Source organism: Hoplias malabaricus, chromosome Y (assembly GCF_029633855.1).
Source record: "Hoplias malabaricus isolate fHopMal1 chromosome Y, fHopMal1.hap1, whole genome shotgun sequence".
Classification (NCBI taxonomy): Eukaryota; Metazoa; Chordata; class Actinopteri; order Characiformes; family Erythrinidae; genus Hoplias; species Hoplias malabaricus.
Window position 1 is genome coordinate 16,881,201 of NC_089820.1, and position 21,840 is coordinate 16,903,040.

The 21,840-nt window shown below is 39.2% G+C and overlaps 2 protein-coding genes across 4 annotated transcripts in view; one reads left to right on the plus strand and one right to left on the minus strand.

Moving 5' to 3' along the window:
• Positions 1 to 15,536, plus strand: part of LOC136677877 (SMC5-SMC6 complex localization factor protein 1-like) — a 32,133-nt gene extending 16,597 nt beyond the window's left edge. For all 3 annotated transcript variants that reach the window (XM_066655571.1, XM_066655572.1, XM_066655573.1), the window contains exons 18-19: positions 537 to 719; positions 14,872 to 15,536. In XM_066655571.1, the coding sequence (XP_066511668.1) occupies positions 537 to 719; positions 14,872 to 15,365 (677 nt within the window). In that variant the 3' untranslated portion in view covers positions 15,366 to 15,536. The remainder of the gene's footprint in view (positions 1 to 536; positions 720 to 14,871) is intronic.
• Positions 15,537 to 17,939: 2,403 nt separating this feature from the next.
• mctp1a (multiple C2 domains, transmembrane 1a) overlaps positions 17,940 to 21,840 on the minus strand; it is a 121,975-nt gene continuing 118,074 nt past the window's right edge. The window contains exon 22 of the mRNA XM_066655574.1: positions 17,940 to 21,582. Coding sequence (XP_066511671.1) covers positions 21,511 to 21,582 — 72 coding nt within the window. The 3' untranslated portion in view covers positions 17,940 to 21,510. The remainder of the gene's footprint in view (positions 21,583 to 21,840) is intronic.

A 21,840-nucleotide genomic window follows, 5' to 3' on the forward strand; every position in this document is an offset into this window, starting at 1 on the left:
AGTTTTATATTAATCTTGAGATCAAGGCCTCTCTTTCAAAGCTGCATACTTATGTTGTCATGTTCGAATTGTGATGTTCATTTAAAACCGTTGTATTATAAAGCCTTTTTTAACATTACATATATTACATTTAATATACATATTGATAAACATAAACATTGAATGAATGCACAGAATTAAATATCCTGAAGTATCTAGATTAAAGGCTATAAGTAGAGCATCGTGCATTCAGAATTGCAACACAATTTTAAAATGTATGGGAAATGTTATGTTTTAATTGTTTATTTATAATTATCACAGTTTTCTATGGCCGAAATTGACTTTTGGTTCTGGTAATATATTCTCTATAGAGCTTTACTTGCATGAAAAATGAGAATCGCTAACTGTTTTGGCCTTGAAGTGTTGTAATTTCTTAGTAACACCTTTTGCATTCTTATAATATACTGCAGCACCTGACTGCTTTTGTTTGTTTATTTTATTTATTTATCTAAGTATTAATTATTATTAGCTTTTTTTTTTGCTTTGTGTATATGTAGATCACGCTGGCTGGACACCTCTACATGAAGCATGTAACCATGGCAGCATAGAATGTGTGGCAGCACTGCTACAGCATTGCCCTGGCCTGCAGCTGGACAGTCAGGTGAAAGGAGTCAGTCCACTACATGATGCTCTACTCAATCAGCACATGCAAATTGCCAAGATGCTGCTACGCCATGCAGGTCAGTACCCCCCAAACACACACACATACACACACATTGCCAACACAAATTTTAAGATTTTGTTTGAGTTGTAATTGTAAATGCAGCTGTGTCTCAAAGCCACATTCCGCAGCCTAAACTTATGTGTATAACAGGAAAAATCCCACTCAAAAACACTAGTTAAACCAATCTTTGCCTTGTTCACTGCCTCACCACAATATATTATTTTGTAATACCATTGTAATGCAAAATGGTTCATGACCACAGTTAGTAATATGGGAATCTGATTACTGTAAACACTGACTTCTTATAAACACTGGAATAAAGCCAGTTTAACAAAATAAATAATGCCATACAGAATTAGTAAATTCAACATCAGTTATTTTAACAATGGAAATATGAAATGCTTTAGAAAGTGCCCACCATACCAACTTAAAATGTCAATCTGATGCATTAGAATCTAACTGAAAACAGATTTAACCATGTGTCAATGCCAAAGTGTTAATTTACAGATTTAACATCGTAATACAAGTCACATGAAATTACTAGGTATAATGAAATATTTGGAATGGACTGTTGTGGAAGTTTTGGCTCAGTGCAGTGACCAGTTGCTCACATCCTGTTGTGGATGACACTGATATCAGTAACAAAATTAAAACAAAAACAAAAAAGTCACATAGCACAAACAAGTCAAATCAGACATGGCAAGCAGTATAAATTTTACAATGTAAACATTAATTTATAGACAATCAAAACCACTAAAAACAGTAGGTGAATATGACGTTAAGAGTGTTGCCCAGACACACTCACTAGTACAGCAGTGTGTGCATTCCTAGGGTGGAGCTGTGGATATAGTCACGTGTAAATATTATGTGTCAGTAAAGTTAACAGTGTCACCGCTGACATGCAAAACATATCACTTTAATTAAAACCATGTATCTCCTTTACAGGATAAAGGAAAAAACTTAAATTTCAGTGGAAGTCAATGTAAAAAGGTTTTATTCCAAGTAATTTTGAAACATTTCAATTAGTTCATTCATCATGGAGTTTTACCACAATGTGAAGGTCAGCTGCTGTGTTCAAATGAAATCCACAAAATGGAGATGTATGTTTTTAATTGAACAGTGACAATAAACATGGCTAACTTGCTAAGTGGTTTATTGCATCATGCAAACAAACAAAATTATGAAATGATTATAAAAGAGTACTGCCATGGTCTACTTGGGTTGTAGTTCCCTTTAGCATAAAATAAAACTAAACCTCTTACATCTTATATTCTTATACTTATTTAAAAAATGCCATGTAAATGCTATAAAATTATTGTAACTTGATGCGCTGAATGAAATGACAGAAATGAGATGTTGATACCGCAACATGAAGTTTGGAGACTGATAAAGTTCTGTTCATTTGCAAGTAATCCATCAACTGCCAACCTGTTGTACCCCATGAAACATGAACACATACAAGATACAGACTGTCATCTGAATTTCATGCATAGTCTGACAGACATGAAAATAGACAGTCACTCATGCATGTATTAAAACACACACACACAGAGACACACCAAAACACTCTTAGACTGCGAGCACTTCTAAGGAAATGTGTGAATTTCAAAACTTTGACATATTCATTCATATCTCTTCGTATAGCTTTCATATGCTAACAGCTAAATCTTTTTTTTCCTGGGCAAACAGACTATTCTATGAGGCTCATATATATATGTGGTATATTCTGTACACACAGACATATTAGAATATTATTTGATATTTCCTCAACTCAGAGTCTTTTACTCTCTTCACTTCGTTCACATTCATGTTCTAGCTTCAAGCCCTGTGAGAATTGTGCCAGCACTTATTGTTATGTAGCCTAGAGTATGGAGCTCTTTTTAATGTACCAGAGCGACAGAAACGGGGGAAGGGTGCCGTGAAATGTTTTACTGAATGATTCCACTGAATAAGCAGTGTTGACTGTGCTTAAATAGAGGGTTACATAGTACAATATCACTGTCTTTTTGTATGAGCAAACCATCCAGTAGGACCAAGTCTGTTTAATGTAAACCACTCTGGGCTTACATTTGACCTTAAACCATTATTTAATAACTGGTTATTTAAGCTCAAAATAACACTTATTGTCACCTTTAACAAACCTTTTCTAATGATTACATGGTTACTTCTCACTCATTGCTAAATGAGCAGAGAAATACTTTTGCTGGATTATTCTAAACACTATTAAATTGTTTATTTAAATTCTGTATATAAATCACTTGTCATTCTGTGTAATTAAATATGGAATTACATAATTCCATTTGAATCATGTAACAAAATGAGTCATTTTAAACACTTCCTAAATGGAATAGATGAGTCAGCTTAATGGAACTTGTGACAGTCCCACATGATTGGTTTATTTTTTTTTCAGGAAGTAGTCAGGGAAACCAGGACAAAGAGGTTTTCTGGCTGTTTGGGTATCACGTACAGTAAGCTTTGAAGTTTGTGACGTGTCAATATACTGAAAGCAGGATGGCTAGACAACAGTTAAGGCGTGTAGGGATGGGGGATGAAATGAGCTGCGTCTTTCCCACGCACCTCGTCCCCACTTGCATCTCTCCTCTGCTTTGACTAATTATAGTTAATTTGATTCTGCTTTCCCATTAACACATGTACATTTTCTGGCCTCAAAAAGTAAATTAGATTGGGATTGTTTTGGTCCCGATGAGATCGTATTTTATGTGCTTCCAAGTCAGCAGTGATTGGCCCAATGGAAGCTAAGGAAAGGAGGTCAGAGGAGGATGTTTGGGAAAATTAGAAGTGTGATGTGTCTGGGAAGCAGACATCTTCTCTGTCTCATGACGAATACACGCAAACACACACACACACAAAAGAAAAAATTAAGCTTGACTTGCCAAAATTTTTGTCCATATTCTGGTCATTACTCTACAAATACAGGTGTCATTATGACAATGGCAAAAAAGGGGTGGTAAGTTGGCCGTATTATATCACAAATATTTATATATCAAATAATACTTTAAATATTTTAAATATTTATATAAAAGTTGTAAAATATTTCATTTACACACTCTCACAATCCCGTGTGAAAAGTTTTTATCCCGTATAAATTAATTTCATTCGTACTGCTTTTTGCTTTGGTGTTGACCAGAGGAGGATGTGTCATGCTTTTGGGTCTTGGTTTCCCTCAAGGTTTTTTTCCTTGTGCTCTTGTGTTTCTGCACTTTGGCTACTTGGGGCTAGAACCCGGAATTCTGTAAAGCTGCTGCTGTAGCAATGAAATCCCAAGTTTTTATTGCTGTGTCTGGCAGAAGTAAAGTGTTGCAGTATATCACAACTACCACAGGAAGATAATCAAATGTTAGTAATTTATTACTTTTAAATTTTAGTTTAATCTGCTAAATAGTGGGAATGTGTGATATTTCTGGGTCTCCAAAGAGTTCACACTTGTTCATAAATGGAACAGAAAAAAGAAAACAAGGTTAGAATGTGTGCAATGAAACATTTTTGGGGGAAAAATGATTGAAAATGTTTCTATTTTAACAAATGGAAAAAAAAAAAGCCTTATAATAGTGTATATAATTGTGATATAATAGTGTAGCTAGTTTTGAGAATGAGTATTTGAGTAAACTCATTTTGAAATGTCAATTTGTATTTGGGCCTGTAAAATGCTGTCTGCCTTAATCTTTAAGGTTATGTTGTTTGGAAACCGTAGCCTACTTTCAACTTCAATGTTGGCATAGGCATGGTATATTGCAATTAATTTAGTCTATTTTACAATAATAAATAATTGTGTATTTTTTCATTTATATTCTGTCATCACTTCTTTTTTCCAAGGCTTCTGCAAATTGTGCTTTTCTGAAAAGTAAGATGCTGATGAACAAATGAGTGACTGGATGTACAGAAGTTGTAAAGCATATTTTGTGTGTGTGTGCATTCAATATAATCATAATTCAAATATTCTCTAGCTCTTTTGTCATTTATTGGTATTTAAATTAAATGTAAGTATTTAGAAAATGGCAAGGGAAAATGGTGTCACTTCATTCATTGTGAGTTCCAATTTCTGCAGCAAAAGCACTGCAAAAAATTTGTTCCATGACAATTGCCATTCTTAATGTTACACAACAGCTGCCATAAAATACCAAATGAATGGCAGTATTTTTGAGATTTGACTTACAATTACATGTTGCACAAAAGAAGAACCCTTTAAAATTTTGTACGTATGATACAATTGGTGAGGTCAGTGTCATGTCTTTTAGAGCTGACTGACACATTGTATTACTCTCCCTCACTCCAAAGTGTACTGTCAGCACTACATGCAGGTTTGATGACAACCTCCATGCTGTGTTTGATAGTTTTTCCCTTGCTCCTCCTTTGCTATGCAGGCAGGATACACACGTTCACCTTGCTCTAGCCGATAGTTCCCTTCATGGAGGCCAAGCAGGTCAACTGTTACAGCGCCCCAAACACAGCCCTCCTCAGTCCGAGCATCTTCTCCATGAAATAATAATAATGTCTGCTGGAGGACACAGCCTCAGCCTTCCCCTCCAACCCTGGGGCACTGGCACTGAACACACCATGGCTAAGGGTATCCTCCTCCTCTTTTGTCCTCAACACCACAAGTTCCAACACACAAACAAACTGTAGCCTGTTCCACTCATACATTACCACCTTAAACTCTGAGCAACTTGTATGTAAGACTCTACAAATTAGTTCCGCACTCCCAAACAAGCTAAATTTAGAGTGAGATATTGAACAGAAATCCCAATGTTTGTTTTATTTATTTTTTTCCCTCCCAGAATGCATGTGTGGGCAGAGCACAGCTACGTCAGTTAGCATGATGGCATGTGACTGATGCCAAATTATGGTCAAGTTAAATTTCAGCATTTGATTTGTCCAATTGAGGGTCGCAATAGGTCAAGAGCCTACCCGGAATTAGGGGGAGTGGGTACCAGTCCATCACCAGGCAGCATTTTACATAAGTATTTTACAAAACATTTCTGAGGTTATAATGTTGTACATTGGCAGAGTGACCTTAGCAACTCTATCAATATATTTAAATGCAAATCGTTGAAACTATAAATTTGAAAACTGAAAAGGATGCAAAGACTTACATGTGTGTACTTTGGGGTTTTAACATTTAAAAAGGACATTTGATCATTTTGTATTAAACATTAGCAACATATTTAAAAAAAAAAAAAAAAAAAAAAAATACAAAAAACGTAGGGACAGGGGCATGTTTACCAACAGGTGTTGCATCACCTCTTCTTTAACAAAACTCTGTAAATGTCTGGGAACAGAGGAGACCAGCTGCTGTAGTTTTGAAAGTGAAATATTTTTGTCCTATTTTACCTTGTTGTAAGATGTCAGCTCTGGATCGGTGTTAGTGTTTTCAGTGGGTAACAGTCTTTTAGTAAGGAACCATGCTGTTGTAATCCATGCTGAATATGGATCAGCACTTTCATATTGAAATAAGCAAGGTCTTCCAGATAAAGATGCTTGTTTGAATGGAAGCATGTTCAGCGTTAACAATTCCTTCACAGATGTGCAAGTCACCTTTGCAATGTGCACTAATGCACTCCTATTCCATTATGAACAGTGGGTTTACAGTATAATGGTCCCTGTCCCCTTTTGCCTGAAGGATGTGCAAACCATGGTTTCCTAAAAGATTTTCCAGTTTTGATTTGAACCACTGGACATATTTTCACTTAGCCTCAGTTCACCTTAAAGGGAAGGTCTACAGTTGAAGATAAACAACAGTTGTTTGTACACGGCTGAAGTTTATATGGATACATATGGAGCAGGAATAGAGCAATATCCTACTCTTAGTTCATGTTTTTTGCATACTGGACCAAGACATCAGGGCATCGTAAACACATTAGACCGGTTTTGAAAATGCAATATATAGGAGTGAGAGAGGTAGGCAGTGAAAAAGCCTTCAATCAGCTCCTATGGGTCTTGCATTTGAATAGCAGACCAGTGGCAGTTAATGCAGCCTTGGAGTAGGTCTGAATGAGGCCAGGCTGACCGCCTGGCATTTGCATGCTCTGGGTTGTGGGCCAGATTCTAACAGGCTGTTGGGCGCCTTTTGAAAGCTGAGGAGAAGAGCTGTTTGTTTAGGAAGAACTGAAGCTGACCTAACCACTGACAAATATACTGTTAATTAATGAAATCCTGTGATCAAGCAGATTATTGCTGATACCACAGATGTTTGAATAGGTTACGAACTGTGTTGTTCAGATATATGGTAGATATATGGTTTATATAAATGGGAGAACTCAGAACTTAAAGTAATACGTTGAGTAGTTAGTTTTTAATGACATAATTTATACACCAATATTGATCGCATTACATATTGTTCACTAAATAATCATCTTTATCTGCTTCTTGCTGATCAGGGTTGCGCTGGGTTCAGCCAAGAGTAGTTGAGAACACACCCTGGACAGAGTGCAGGTCCATCACAGGGCTTAATTACTCTGTAATATTGAAAAAAGTAAAAACGTTTTGTAGAACTACACACACAATCTTTTAAGAACTCCCAGTAGCGTAAGATATATTTAGTGTTACATGTCAACACAGTGTTATAACTTTGTATCCTAATCATTGTTCTCCTTGCTATCGTACAGTGACTAACAATGTCCTAGTGCTATCATTTCTGCAGTTGTTGTGACATTGTCCTATTGTAACTAGTATATGTAAAGTGCATGAGACACTTCAGCTTCATGCAGTTTTACTCACAAGTAGTCTTAATCTCTGCGGCTGGAATGTGTAATCTGTGTGGACCACACCACAACTGTGGCACCATTCTTAACTCCTCAGCAGAGTAGCACAAACTGTGTGTGTGACTGTGTGTGTGTTGCAAGTGCCAAAGAAGGACACAAAGATCAGATTGTGCCCCCATGAGCTTAAATCGCCTTTAACTTGTGTGTGCCTGGACTGTAGTGGTCAGTCAGCTCATTGAAAAAATTTTCACACACAGGGATAGGCAGAGAGAAATAGAGCACTCTGCAACATTATATTCACATTGAAACTGACATAAGATGATGACTGAACTGTGCTGCTCATTCTTAGTTATTTTCTTGTCTGTCACTTGTCTGTCATCTCGCTCTTTCTGTTTTACCTCATCACTCCCTATTTCTTTTTGTCTCTATTTTTGTTTATCTGCTTTTCTGCTTTCTGTGTTGTCAGTGTCCATTAAAAACGTGTCTCAGTTTTTAGTTTACTGTATTATTTGAACACTGCTGCTGTCCTTCATATTGTGTGAACACTTTTATTGATGAATGGACCAATAGAAATGCTCCAGAATTACTTGGAAGTAAATCTTTTAACTTGGACTTCCATTGAAGGGTTGAAGGTTTTTTCCTCCTCCTGTAAATGTTCTGGTTTGGAGCCATGTTTTTCGTTGGACACTGACGATATGTCTCTTTCATATTGTATTTCTGTCTCTTGCTTTCTGTCTCTTTCCCTTGGTGTCATCTGTTTTTTTTTGTCTCTTTCTCCCCCTTCTCTCTCACTCATTCATTCGCTCACTCAGTCACAATCTCATTCTTTCTATCTGGCTCTTTTTCTCCCATCCTCCCCCCTTCTTAGTGTTTTCTATTTCTAGTCTTCGTCTGCCCTCTAAAGGCCATGGGGCTGCTTTCTCTCTCTCTCTCTCTCTCTCTCTCTCTCTCTCGTGTATCTCTCTCTCTCTCTCTCTCGTGTATCTCTGTTTCTCTCTCTTGTATCTGTGTGTGTGTGTCTCTGAGTGAGGGATAGAGAGCACCGCACAGAGTACATAATTAGCCATTCATTGGCAATAAAAAAGGATCTAGTTCTGCCTTTAATCTGATTTTCTCTTTTGAAAATGTGATCTCTCAAATAGGGCTGCACAAAAAAAATACAACAGAAATCTTGAGTCAGACTACTACTGTAAGATTATTTAATAATTTTATTGATCCAACTATGTGTTCTAATTCAGTGCTGCAGTTATTAGAGTAACACCAGATCATTAGTGTGTTTGTAGCATGTTTATTTAAGTTAGCTTCATGTCGAAATGCTCATTCATTCATTCATTCAAGAATCATGCAGCCCCAACTTCAGTGCTGTTGTCTTGTAGATATTTTGATATGAAAAGAACATGACCAAAAAATGCCAAAATTCTTGAGCAAATAAAAATATGAATGTGTTACTGACTAATCACCCGTGTTGTTACTCAGAAGCGAATCTCTAAAAGGATATAATTATCATCGTGTATGTGGGTGCATGCTTGCTTTACGGTGGGACCCGACAATAAGATCAGCATTGTTCTTTTGTATACAGTGTTGGAAAAGCATGGTATGAAAAAAGCTCCAGTTCCACATGTGGATCCATTTAACTCTGCAATGTCAGTGTGCACATGAAATATTCTGAAGGAAGTTATTGATGATATAAAGGAGACATTGCCAAAGTAGTCAAATGTACAGTCATTGATATTTTGGTAAGGTGCAGAACAAGGCCCTGGCATTTAATCCTGGTGTTGTTTTATTTATCCACTCAGTCACTGTCTGTGATGCAAGAGCTAAACTTATACCAGATTTTTTTTTTTTGTGTGTGTGTGTGTGTGTGTGTGTGTCGCAAAGCGCTGACAGATGTGTATTTCATGGGCCATTGTGAAGAATAGGCAGTGGCTGATACCACTGTCCTGGGGGAGGGTGGTCTGCCCGCTGCTAGCATTCATCAAGGACTCTGATTTCTCTCTCTCTCTCTCTCTCTGTGTGTGTGTACATAAGGCTTGGCCTTTGTCATATTCCAGGTTTCAGCCTGTCAGGTACTTTGACACGGCAGCGGTAGGGACTAGCGTCAGAAGAGCTATCCTGTTCCAGCAAAAAAATTAAAAAAAAAAAGCTGCTAGGTTTGGTGCATGGCAGAAGACACTGAGAATTTAAATTACAGTTTGTATAATTACCCAAGATACATTTGGTGAGTTTATTTTTTTTATTTGTTTCAACTAGAGCTACTAGTCTAGTGTTGGTATCTGAAGGTCATCTTTAAAATAGTAAAATAATCTTGAGCGGTGTTCCTGCTGTGCAGTTGTTAGTACCTACCAGAAGTGGTCCAAGAAAGTAACCACTGATCCAGTGAAAGGCCCAAGGCTCACTGAAGAGAGTGAGGAGCAAAGGCTAGCCCTTCTGATGTAAACTCATATATCAGGATTTTTTTTAGCACAAATATCTTAAAAGCAGTGGAGTCAATTGATTAAAAAATCTAAACAAGTTAATCACATCAACATTCTGTGATTAATCGTGTTAAAATTCCAGTACATCCCTGTTTTTCTGAAATGGAGATGAAACATATAAATGTGTAGAGTGGTCTGCACGACTAACTGGTTTGAGGAAATCGTCCTGTTTACTTTATTATAAAATTTCAGAGTAGAATTTATGATATTTGAATTAGAATCTCTATATTTGTTGGGTAAAATTTTCAGGGCGTGAGTTAGCCTCACAACGAAGCTCAGACACAACCTTTAATTGAGAAAATTGAAACACGGCTCAAAAACATCTCAATGTTCCAGCCTCAACAACATTTTATAAAAGATAAATGTATCAAGTGAGGCATGAGAAAACCAATGTGCTGAATTCTTGCAGCAGTTGTGTGTGCGTGTATTTTATGTTTATAGCATTTAATGATGTAATCTACCTACTGAACTCAGCAGGAACGATGCTGTGGTTACATCTCCTACTAAAACAGCTAATACATTACTAGACTCTGAAAAACCAGCAAATTATATGAGGAAGTTGTAGCCAATTTTGGTAAAATGATTAATTTGCTTTAAAAAAAACGTTTTAATGTTTCCAGATTAATCACATGCATTAATATTGACAACATTCCTGATAGCTGTAGTAGAAGGGTGTCACTGCTGACTGGTCACAATGCCCGTGCTGACCCGTGTCTAGGGTGACCAGACTTGAAGCTCCCTCTGGTGGTCTGCATGACAATCCTCAGGAGCTGTAAAATTCTTTGGGACATCGGCTGGCAGAAAAGAGAATCACAGCTTTATAAATGCAGGACCTTGGCGCTTACGGGTAGAAGCAGGGGGGCAGTAGGGTGTCATAGTGATGAACCTGCTGGCACTGGCAGCTTCTAGTTTCAGAGGTCATCAGTTTCATATCATTTTCTATTTATTTAAACACCTTTATGTATTTACTGGGATTGAACTGAAATTATCTGAACATTTATTTTAAATGATCTTTCATCCATGAATCTCAGGTTTTCACTGTCAGCTTTTGAGACATAAGACATGTTTTCTCATGGGCTGTTAGGCTTTTTAATTAAACATTGTATAAGGTAGAAATGGCTGAGAGCCTCTACAGCAATCACACATGCTACACTGATATTAACATTAACTGATTTAGCATGTTAGTATTTCAGCATCAGATATCTGGTCATTTTTCCCATGTCCAATGTGGAAAGTGTTTACAATGGGCATGTGAGCATCAGAACTGGGTAATACAAGAATAATGTGAGTCATTTGAGGATGAATTTAGAGTTCAATAAGTGAATAATTTGTTGCCTACACGAAAAAATACAAGCATGATAACATGACGATTAAATGTAGTAAACTGCCAAATAAATGAGTTTGCCAAGGAATGATTAGACCCATTCACCCTGCTCAGTGAGCTGCTATGGTGTGATTAGACCTTGATGTGCATGCCCAAGCTTTACTCACTCTACAAACTGTGGTAGACCTGAGTGTACATGAGGTACTGTGGAGTGATTAAACTCAACCTGCTGTTGAAGCTAGTTTGTCGTGATTTAACATCACTGTACACACTGATCAACCTTAGACCATTTAAACTCACCAATTACGCAAAATCTTATCAGTCCAGTGGTGATGCTTGTAAATAGTGTAATGGTGTGATGAATATGGTCAAACCCTACACGCAGTTGAAATTTGCAGAAATATTTCCATTGTCAAGAATACAAATTAAATGTTCTTACATCAGTGGTCCATGGTGTTTCCTTATATCTCCCACTGACAAACAGACAAGCACCTCCAGGTTTTCCAAGGTTTAATTCTAGCATTACATTTGAAGCCTTATACATACAGACTACTTATAATTAGGGCCAATGTAAGTGTTTTGCAAGAGCATATCCCTTTTGAGCGGAGCTGAGTCCTTCGTTAAAAGTTGACAGTGTAGAATCTGCTAATAGAGAAAAAAGTGCGCTCAAGGAAGAGCCAGTACACTTTCTCTTTCTTTCCTTTTTTCAGAGAGCTTGAAGAAATGGGTAGTGCGCTTGAAGGCCACTGAATGGCCACCCACGTTCACGTCCCTGAAAAGAGTGTGGGGAAAACATAACCATACAACTGTATAAAACGTGGCTGTCTTAAAGGAATACATTTGATGAAAAGTGTGCTCTTCAGCGTTCCTCCTTTTCTATGGTCGTTCAGCCAAGGTCTCAAGTTCATGCTTTGCTTCTTTAGCGTTGGCGCTTCGCTATTGCATTGCAATCATGCAATAAAACCAATTAGTATGATACACACGACATGCTACACAAAATCTGTCTAAGGGTTCGTCTTTTAAAAGAATCTGATGTAGAGTTGTCCGTGTGGCTATAGCCAGTGTAGTACATATGAATATCAATTTAAATTCCTCTGTAGTGTAAAGTTTCCTCATACTCCACAGTTTAAAAACTGCAGCTGCCATGAATTAAGATTCTGTATTTGCTGCCTATTAATTATCACGTTCCTTGGACAACAGTTGGCCCAGAGTGCATTGAAACAACACAGCTGTCATGCAGGTTTTGCTGATCCTCCAATCTATTACATCTCATAAAACTCCTCACAGAGGTGTATTACATGAACGAATGTCAGCAGCATGGGTGCAGAGTGCTTTGACATCACTTATTTATGGCATGGTGACAGCACGCACAAAGCTCTTAAAATAATAAAAATTAAAGAATACTGATTGGCTACAAGTCTTTAGTCAAAAATACTCACCCCGGGGTCCTGTGTGGCTCAGTAGTCTCTAAAGTAGCCCTGTCATGTGGAGACTGTTTGTATGATCCCTGGTAGTGCCAGCCAGTGTGGGGCTCAGTAAGCTGATGCAAATCTGGGCAGTGGAAAATAAACGGAAATCACTCTTTAACTCTTCATGCAACATATGGATTATTATTAATTTTTTTTTCTTTACTGCGTAACTGTGATTAATGTAAAAAAAAAAAAAAAAAAAAGACTTGTTAAACACGTCATATCAGGACCTTGCTCTTTGACCTCACTGTTAGAAAGTTACGTGTTGGCAATAGAAAGGTCTCATCAATGACCTGTTATGTAGACATTCGTGTTCTTTCTTGCATTCTCTCTGCTTTGATCAAAGTCATTACAGCTTTAACCGTTGCTCTGACTTTGACCCTTACTCTGGAGATTCTCCTCTTTAATCTGACGGTGGGCAGATTCCTCTGGCAGGTTATGCAGATTGCTTCTGCCCTCCTGGAGCGTGGAGTGCTAAGGGTAGATGAACACTGACCCTCATGTCTGAATTTCGATAGTGGAAAAGCCGATGATCCATTACTAAGAAGAAGTGATAGAGGAAGGGAGAGCATGAAACAACAGGCTGGAAAAAAAAGAGAAAGGTTTGTTTACCATGTCCCGCAGGTGCCTCTCCTTGCAAAATAATTTGGGGCTGAAAAACCTGGTCTTTTTTCTTGTGCACACAAAACAATCACACTGGCTTTTGACAGCAGGAGGTCTTCAGAGCATCAGCGCCAAATGGAAAGCTGTGCAGAGCTGGAGTGCAGTAAAGTGCGGAGCTGCTGCCACGCTTGCACAGGGGTTTAGGAGTCAAGTGCCATCAAGTGCAGTTTGCTGTAGAAATGTGGTGGCTAAAAGCAAAGAAGGAGGTCGCACTTGACACGGGCAGCTCTAGCTAGGCTTTTGTACGCGTATGTCTCTCTGCCTATTGAGCTACTTTTAAACGCCTTTTCATTTTCAGCCAGACACAGAACTGTGGAGATGAGAGAGAGAGAGAATGTCAAAGCTATTCAGCATGAACTCTGCCAATTTCCACTGGCCCCTTTGTGTAACGAGAATGGTCTTCAAATGTTACTTAGCATTACGTGAACTAGAATACTGTATCTGAAAGAACGATGGCTAAACGGGTCATGCACAGGAGTACGCATTTCTATGAGAGCACCCAAGATCCCGCGCTTACCGACTTGTCTGGAAAGCCATTCAAAAGTGATCCTTTATGAAATGTACCATGACTATAATTGCTTCAGTTTAGTTCTTCAGCTTTTCTTTCTATAGAAATACTCATGTAACCAAATCCTGGCTCTTATAAATTATCGCATGTATTATATAAATATGAAAACTGTTTTTCTTAATGCAGTTCAAGATCAGCAATCAGTGCTTAAGGAACATCCTTATTTATGTTTTTACATGTTTGAGGTGGTTATAACAGCAGTTTTAGACTGTGTATGCTGACAGTTTATTTACCCCTCCACCCCACCCTATGTGTTCACAGTCCTAATATATTAATATCATGCAACAATGTGGTAGTAAAAATGCACTATAAAAACATGGCATTATTTAGTCACAAATAGCTCTTAAGCATCAAGACTGTGAAATTCTACACTCTTGAAATGGTTAAATAATATGACACGAATATGTGGAGTATATAATGTTCTCAATTTAACACACTGCTCTTTTGAGTTAACGTCCAGTTTGTGTGGCTTGCCACTAATGTGTTCAGACCAGAACGTCCATATGCTGTCAGTTAATTATGTCAGAATAAGTTAGCAGTGGAGTGAGCTGATGGCGTAACACTGGCCTAAAGCAAGTAGTGGAGCACAGATAATTGTGTGCTCCCTGTTTGAACCCTGCTGTTTTATAACTAATTTGATTTAATTGAGCTTATTTGCTTTAGACAGTGTACTGCATGAACTTTGAACCTTTGAACAGACTGCATCAGTTGTCAGTCTAATTTGTCTGGCCAGTTAAAATGCTCATTTGGAATATGCAAATCCAACCATGTAGGTACATACTATCCGGTGTCAGGTTGGTTTGTTAGAGGTCTAACCTATGTGAAATATCAGTATGGGAACTGATTAGGGCATAAACTGTAGGACATCTATCCATCCATCCATCCATCCACACTACAGTAAGGTCAGACTGTACTGTGCCTTTAACGTGTTTCCTCCTCCATCTCCTGCAGGTTCTTCCCTGCTGCAGTTGCGGGATGATTATGGTCGTACTCCTCTGGACCTGGTGTCTCCAGCACTGCATGAAGAGCTCCAGCGCTGTGCTCAGGAGGCTGACTCTGCCCTTGAGCTCCGGTGCTCTGAGGTCAGAGATCTGGACTTCATCGAGGCCTGCTCAGACCTGCTTACCTGCCTCCTCCTCTCTTACCTCATAGAGCGCCACATACCCGCAAATGAAGCTTCAGAACCACTGCTTGAAATTACTTGCTCCGCAGCCCAGGCTTTGGTCCATCTAAGCCCAGGAACAGTGGCCTCTTGCTGGGGGGACTCTGGGGCTGTGTGTCTTGCTGAAGATCTGAGAACTATGATGGGTATGGAGAAGTACATACTGCAGGTTAACCCTGCTCTAATGCACTGCCAGGGGCCACATACGAGTGTGTTTATGCAGCTGCTGAAGGATCTGCAGGCTGAGGGGATTGCACTGTTAAGTGGAAAGTCTGAACTCTGAATAATGCTTGGTAAAATAAAGTACAGATTAAAACAGTAGTTTCTTGCTGACAATGAATGTTGTAGGCATTAAACACTACATGTGTTCTTTTTTTTTGGGAGAATCCTCAAAATCACAGGTTTTCATACACGTTGCTTGTTATATTTTGTATGTTGTAATATAAAAATAAAGTTGCAGAAAGATTAACCTCTTTTCGTTCTGTTTTCATAATGTGAAACTCTTTGCGTGTGATGTACTGATGTAGAGGATCTGATTGTAAGTCAGTTTTCTGAACTGTTGAACACATTTTAACAGCAGAATTGTCACTCAGTAAACTAAAATAGGGCAACTACATTACCTTATTATTGTGCCCCATGATTCTCTTTATAAATAACTGAGGACTGCTTAGCTTAGTGTGTGTGAGATTCTCCTCTGTACCCGTACATGGCATGTGGAGACATTTGTCCATCTCTATGGGCAGATCTAGGCATAATGAATAACAATACCAATTCAAAACAGTCTTTCTGATAGGAAAACAGCCACACTTCCTTGATCAGATGTTAATATTTGACATGGCTGTGATCGTTGCCTGCTTATGGAGCCCACTGCAGTTGTTATTCCAATCTTTCACTACTGGACAGCTCATCTGGGTGCCAGGTGAGGCGTTCATCTTCAGACCCTTCTACTTCCTTAATCCCAGCCGAGACCTGCTGGGTCAAAAGCAGGGGGATGTTAACTCCACCCAGGTCTGTATGAGGGATGGTGTGTTTCCTGGTGCAGGTCTTGGTTTGGGGTGAGGACGGATCAGTGTGAAGACATAAGACACTACTGGATTAGAATTGAACCTGTGACAGTGTGAGAGCAATGGACTTTGTCAAAACGATCGCTCTTCTGTCCTGCAGTGGTAATTATTAGCGTGTGGCTGCGCTGGTGTTTGTAGTGAGGCTCAGTATGTGATGCTCTACACTCATATTGAAGAACAGCAGGGATCAGACAGCACGGGGACGGCCAGACTAATAAATGATAGGGGGAGACCCTCTGGCCCCTTCAGATGAAACGAGCAGACCCTCAATCACTCGGTGAGTGGGTGATGTGTAGCCTCTGTGTTTGCATCAAAGACACACACACACGCCTGCCTGCTTTGGTGGGAATTGGAGGCCCAGCTGGAGACAGGCTCACACACCACAAACATGGCAGGGCAGCACTACGATTAATGGAGACTCAAGGAGTCAGGAATGACCGATTACCCACGAGTGTGTGTGTGTGGGAGGTAGGTAGGAACACCTTGTACACACCTGTTCTGGTCTACAGCAGAGCCACGAGAAAGGAGCCCACCTATATGTAACGGATTTCTTTTCTCACATTATGTGTTGAGGTTTTCTACTAAATATAATGTAGCCCTCAAAAGAAAACTTTTATTTCCACTTTTGTCATTTGTCTTTTTTTTTAAACACTTTTTAAAATGTTTACGTTTGAAACATGCTAAACAAACCAATACATACGGTACAAATATACACTTCCACTCATTAACTTTTAGTTTTTCCTGGTACAATTCCAGTAATTAAGCCATTTTGACTGGAAATGAAATAAAGGATGACAATTACTAGATCAGCATTTTACCATCTTAAGAACATCAATAATGGCGGCACGGAGGTGCAGCAGGTAGTGTCGCAGTCACACAGCTCCAGGGGCCTTGGGTGACTGTGAGTAGTTGGTGTGTTCTCCCTGTGTCCGCGTGGGTTTCCTCCCACAGTCCAACAACACAAGTTGGTACGTGTATTGGTGACTCAGAAGTGTCCGTAGGTGTGAGTGTGTGAGTGAATGTGTGAGTGTGTCTGTGTTGCCCTGTGAAGGACTGGCGCCCCCTCCAGGGTGTATTCCCCGCCTTGCGCTCAATGATTCCAGGTAGGCTCTGGACCCACCGTGACCCTGAACTGGATAAGCGCTTACAGATAATGAATGAATGAATGAAAAACATCAATAAGAGATTTCCTGACTAAACCAGGACTTCCAAAGAAAGACCATTAAACAACTTCAGCTGATTCAAAATGCAGCTGCCAGAGTTCTCACTCGGAGCAAAAGAGATCACATCACCCCCATCCTCAAATCCTTACACGGGATACCAGTCTGTTACAGAATAGACTTTAAGGTGTTTTTACTGGTCTATAAATGTCTAAATGTATTAATCAGATCTGCTACAGAGATATGACTCTCAGATCTTTAGGAACTGGTCAGTTAGTCCTGACTCAGGTCAAAACTTAACATGGAGAAGTAGTGTTTAGCTACTATGCCGCTTTTTTAATGAAACCAGCTGACTGAGAAGATCAGGAGAGCTTCCAATTCAGACACCATTAAATCATCAAAACAATCCTGTTTATCGTGTATTTTTGTTTATTGCACATTTTTTATATTCTTGCTCTTAAATTAACAGTTTTTTACTGTTTCTTTTCACTCTGTCAAGTAGTTTGAATTGCCCTTGTGTAGAAGTGCCCTGCCATGTGCATTGGAACCGCTCTCACCAAGTTTGGAAATAATTAACAGAACAAAGACAACAGATGATAAAAAATATTTATTAATCTTCATAGATTTTCTTCTTTCCAAAAGTAACAGACAGAACATCTGGTGCATTTATTTCAAATATTTCAGCACTATTCTACTATTCTTTGCCTTCACCTGCATTCAATCCCACCTCATCCAACCGCTGGAAGCTTAATGATGATGGAACAGGCAACACTGCAGGCTCAAACATTTCCAAGGAAAAAAAAGTGACACACCTACGATACATACATCATAAATATCTGACCATTTACAGGCATATATATAATGTACAGTAAGAATATTTACAAGGTTTAAAAACAAAATGCAAACTTTAAATTAAAACATAAATTCGGTGCATGACAATGAAAGTGCCTTAGTTTCCCTTTGCTTTTGATGAAAATATTACATTCTACATCAATATTGGTCTTTATTCATTTTGTTAAAAAGTTCCACTTTGGTTTTCTTGCAAACAGAGCACACGTGTCTTTACAAAACAGGATTCCTTCTGTCTATTTCCTTTTTTAAGTTATTTTTTAATGTTTTGGTGTGTTTTATCGGGATGCAAAAGCCACACACGATATATCCACTGAACAATTAAAAGAAAGTTAAACAGTGCATAAACATTCAGGCTTAGAAAAGAGTCCCTTTCCAGCAGTTTCAGAACTGTTCTTCAAGAAGTGGTTCTTCTTGTTCTTGTTCTTTGTCTTTAATGGGGATCACATCAGTACCATCGGTGTGTTGGTCAATGGGGAGCATGTTGTCTTTGTAAGGAAATGCTCTCAAACAAATCAATGGGCTTTCCATATGACAGATGTGTTCGTACCAAAAGAAGAGAAGCCAGGAGGGATTTTTGCTGCCTTCTTTCCCCGTGAAGAGACTGGAGCAGAATAGAAGTCTGATGGCTTTTTTTTTTTTTTTTTTCTGTGATCTTTCAACACTTGCTCTTTGGAGGTCCCTGCAGAGGCTCCCCCCACAGGCCGAGACCTGACCCCCTCTTCAGTGGTTGGATGAAGAAGAGGAAACAGCATTGTTGAACTCAGAGGAAGATGACAGGAAGAGGTTCAAAAAAGACAAACTAAATAAATAAATTTAAAAAACTCCAGCAAACTACGCCCTCCTCGTCCTCTTTCCCTCCACAGCATTAGCGATGCTAAACTCCTGCCCTCATCGAACCCTGCCAGCTCCCCGGAGCAGCTCGTCACACACTATCGACGTTTTCCTCAACAAGACTATTCTCTACAATGAAAAACACCCACCAAGCTGCTCACCTCTCTAACTTCAGCTGCCTGTCAAGTTTTTTTGGGGGAAAGGGGAAGTTGAAGTAAACACAGCTGAGGGGCAAGCAAAATGTTTGGACCTGCCTCTCTGTCCATGCTACACCTGACAAAAATGGTAGACTGGACTTACTTTTCTATGTCTACAATACTCCACATATCCTTGCTATTGGAACAAAACCTCAGATAATTTTTTTTGTTTGTTTTTTGTTTGTTTTTTTATATACAGTATTTGGAAAATGTTAAAGTGTTAAAATTTCATTTACAAACAAGTCAACACAAACAGTCTTTAATTACACAGAATAAAATTGTCTGCATTAACTGAGAATGAAAATTGGAAATGTGCTTTGCTTCTCTTGTCAAGCTACTGTAAAGATTTTATTCCAAAAGCGATGATATATGCTATTTAATAATAAATGTCAAGTGTTCAACCACACACACAAACACACAGATTGTATAATCTCCATAGAAAAGCAAAAAGAAAAGCAATGCTAAAAGAACAGGACACTCTGGAGCAGCCCGGCTGGGCCTAAGGTTACCGTGTTCAATGGCACAAACCTGCTAGAAGAGCACAACGCCCCTAGGTTTACAACGTTACGAGTTCCCAGGGGTAATGGAGCTCCATATCTTAGGGATGAGTTGATCCAAAAGACAAATCACCTGACATTAATACCTGACCACAGTTTTTCATAGAATCTTCAGAAGAGTAGAGACTGTTATAGCACTGTATTCTTCTGTAATGTGTATTTCTTTTATCCAGCAGCAAATAGAAATAGAAAACGTCTCGGTGGTTAGCACTGCTTTTTGTAACATTTATATCAAACAAAACATATTCAACTGCAGCATGATTAGTGTTTAACACATTGACCATCCTTTCCAGATTTAGCAGATTTCATCTTTTCTTCACTTTAAAGCAAAAGAAAACAAAAACAAAATAAATAAATAAACAAACCAGATTTTTAAATTTGAATTTTCAAATAAGCATTTAAATAAAAGAGCAAAATACAATTAATGGTTTGGGTTGTGGGTTCGATTCCCGCTCCAGGTGACTGTCTGTGAGGAGTGTGGTGTGTTCTCCCTGTGTCTGCGTGGGTTTCCTCCGGGTGACTGTCTGTGAGGAGTTTGGTGTGTTCTCCCTGTGTCTGCGTGGGTTTCCTCCGGGTGACTGACTGTGAGGAGTGTGGTGTGTTCTCCCCGTGTCCACGTGGGTTTCCTCCAGGTGCTCCGGTTTCCTCCCACAGTCCAAAAACACACACATTGGTAGGTGGATTGGCGACTCTAAAGTGTCCGTAGGTGTGTGTGTGTGTGTGTTGCCCTGTGAAGGACTGGCGCCCCCTCCAGGGTGTATTCCCGCCTTGCGCCCAATGATTCCAGGTAGGCTCTGGACCCACTGTGACCCTGAATTGGATAAGCGCTTACAGATAATGAATGAATGAATGAAGTTTCTAAATATTAATCCAAACGTCAGGTCTGCTCAGTGTTTAAAAAGCTAAAGGATATTTATTTTGGACTGTCTCCTCTTTAGGTATTGAGAAATCCTGCTCTGAGAACTACTCCCTTCATAAACTGAGATGAACATCATTGACGTGCCAGACTTCCCCTTAAATAAAGTACTTAAATAAACCAAGCATGCTTCATTCATACATTTAAAATAAAGAATAAGACGGATGAACCAACATCAGCTACTGGGCCAGAGTTGTGTTTTGTGTGTGTGGTTTTTTAAGCACTTTAGTTACAGCCATAAATTGAACTGTAACAGGCTTTGATGACAAGCCTAATAACTGCTGCCTAACAGCTGCACAGGGCTCTGGGTATACCTCTTGGTGTTTTGGGGAAATTGCAGGTTGCAAACTCCAGCCTAACGTCAGATTTCCTCTGCAAGATTGAGATGAGACGTGCTGGTGCGGCTGGGTGTATTATCAGCTGATCCTGCTATTTGGGGCTGAAGCCGTTCTCTCCACACTCCCTCTGCTACGGTGGAAAGGACACCTTGGCTTTTAGAGTCGTCTGCCTAGTGCCAGCCAGTGACAAATAGCTCCGGCTCTATGACTCTAAAAGGGGTCAAGAGCTTTTCACACTCCCCTCTGCACAAAAAAAGTAAACAAGTATGGCTGAAACCCTCATGGCAATAATTAAAATTGCTCCTTTTTTTTCAAATTCACCCAATACGCTCCTCTGGACTGTACACTCTCAAGCAAAAAAGGATTCAAGAATTAGAGAAAAAAAGAATGGATGAAAGAAAGAAAGAAAGAAAGAAAGGCAGAACATCAAGCCGGTCCAGACCAGTGCTTTTCTCCTTGGCATGCGTAAGTTATTAAGCTTGTTGAGGGAAGTCCACAGGAGAAAGAAGTCAGCTACCCCGGGTTATTTTTCTTTCTTTTATTTGGGCTGTGACTAGGATCCAGTTTCAGCTCTCGGTACTGCACCTGTTAAAACACACAGACACACACACTCAGGTGGGCAGTATAAGGAATGCAGTGGCAGGGGAGCAATAGGGGCTGCTATGTGGGTGAGGAGCTTCTGGGAAAGGCCCAGAAATACAAACAGGACAGAGGTCAAGATGCTGGCGAACTGATAGCAGACATCAACTCTATATTAGTTCACTCTTAAGCCCAACTCACACACAATGTATCACCCCTAAGCCTTTTATTAACAGTCGTTATTAAATAAGCAAATCTGTTCTC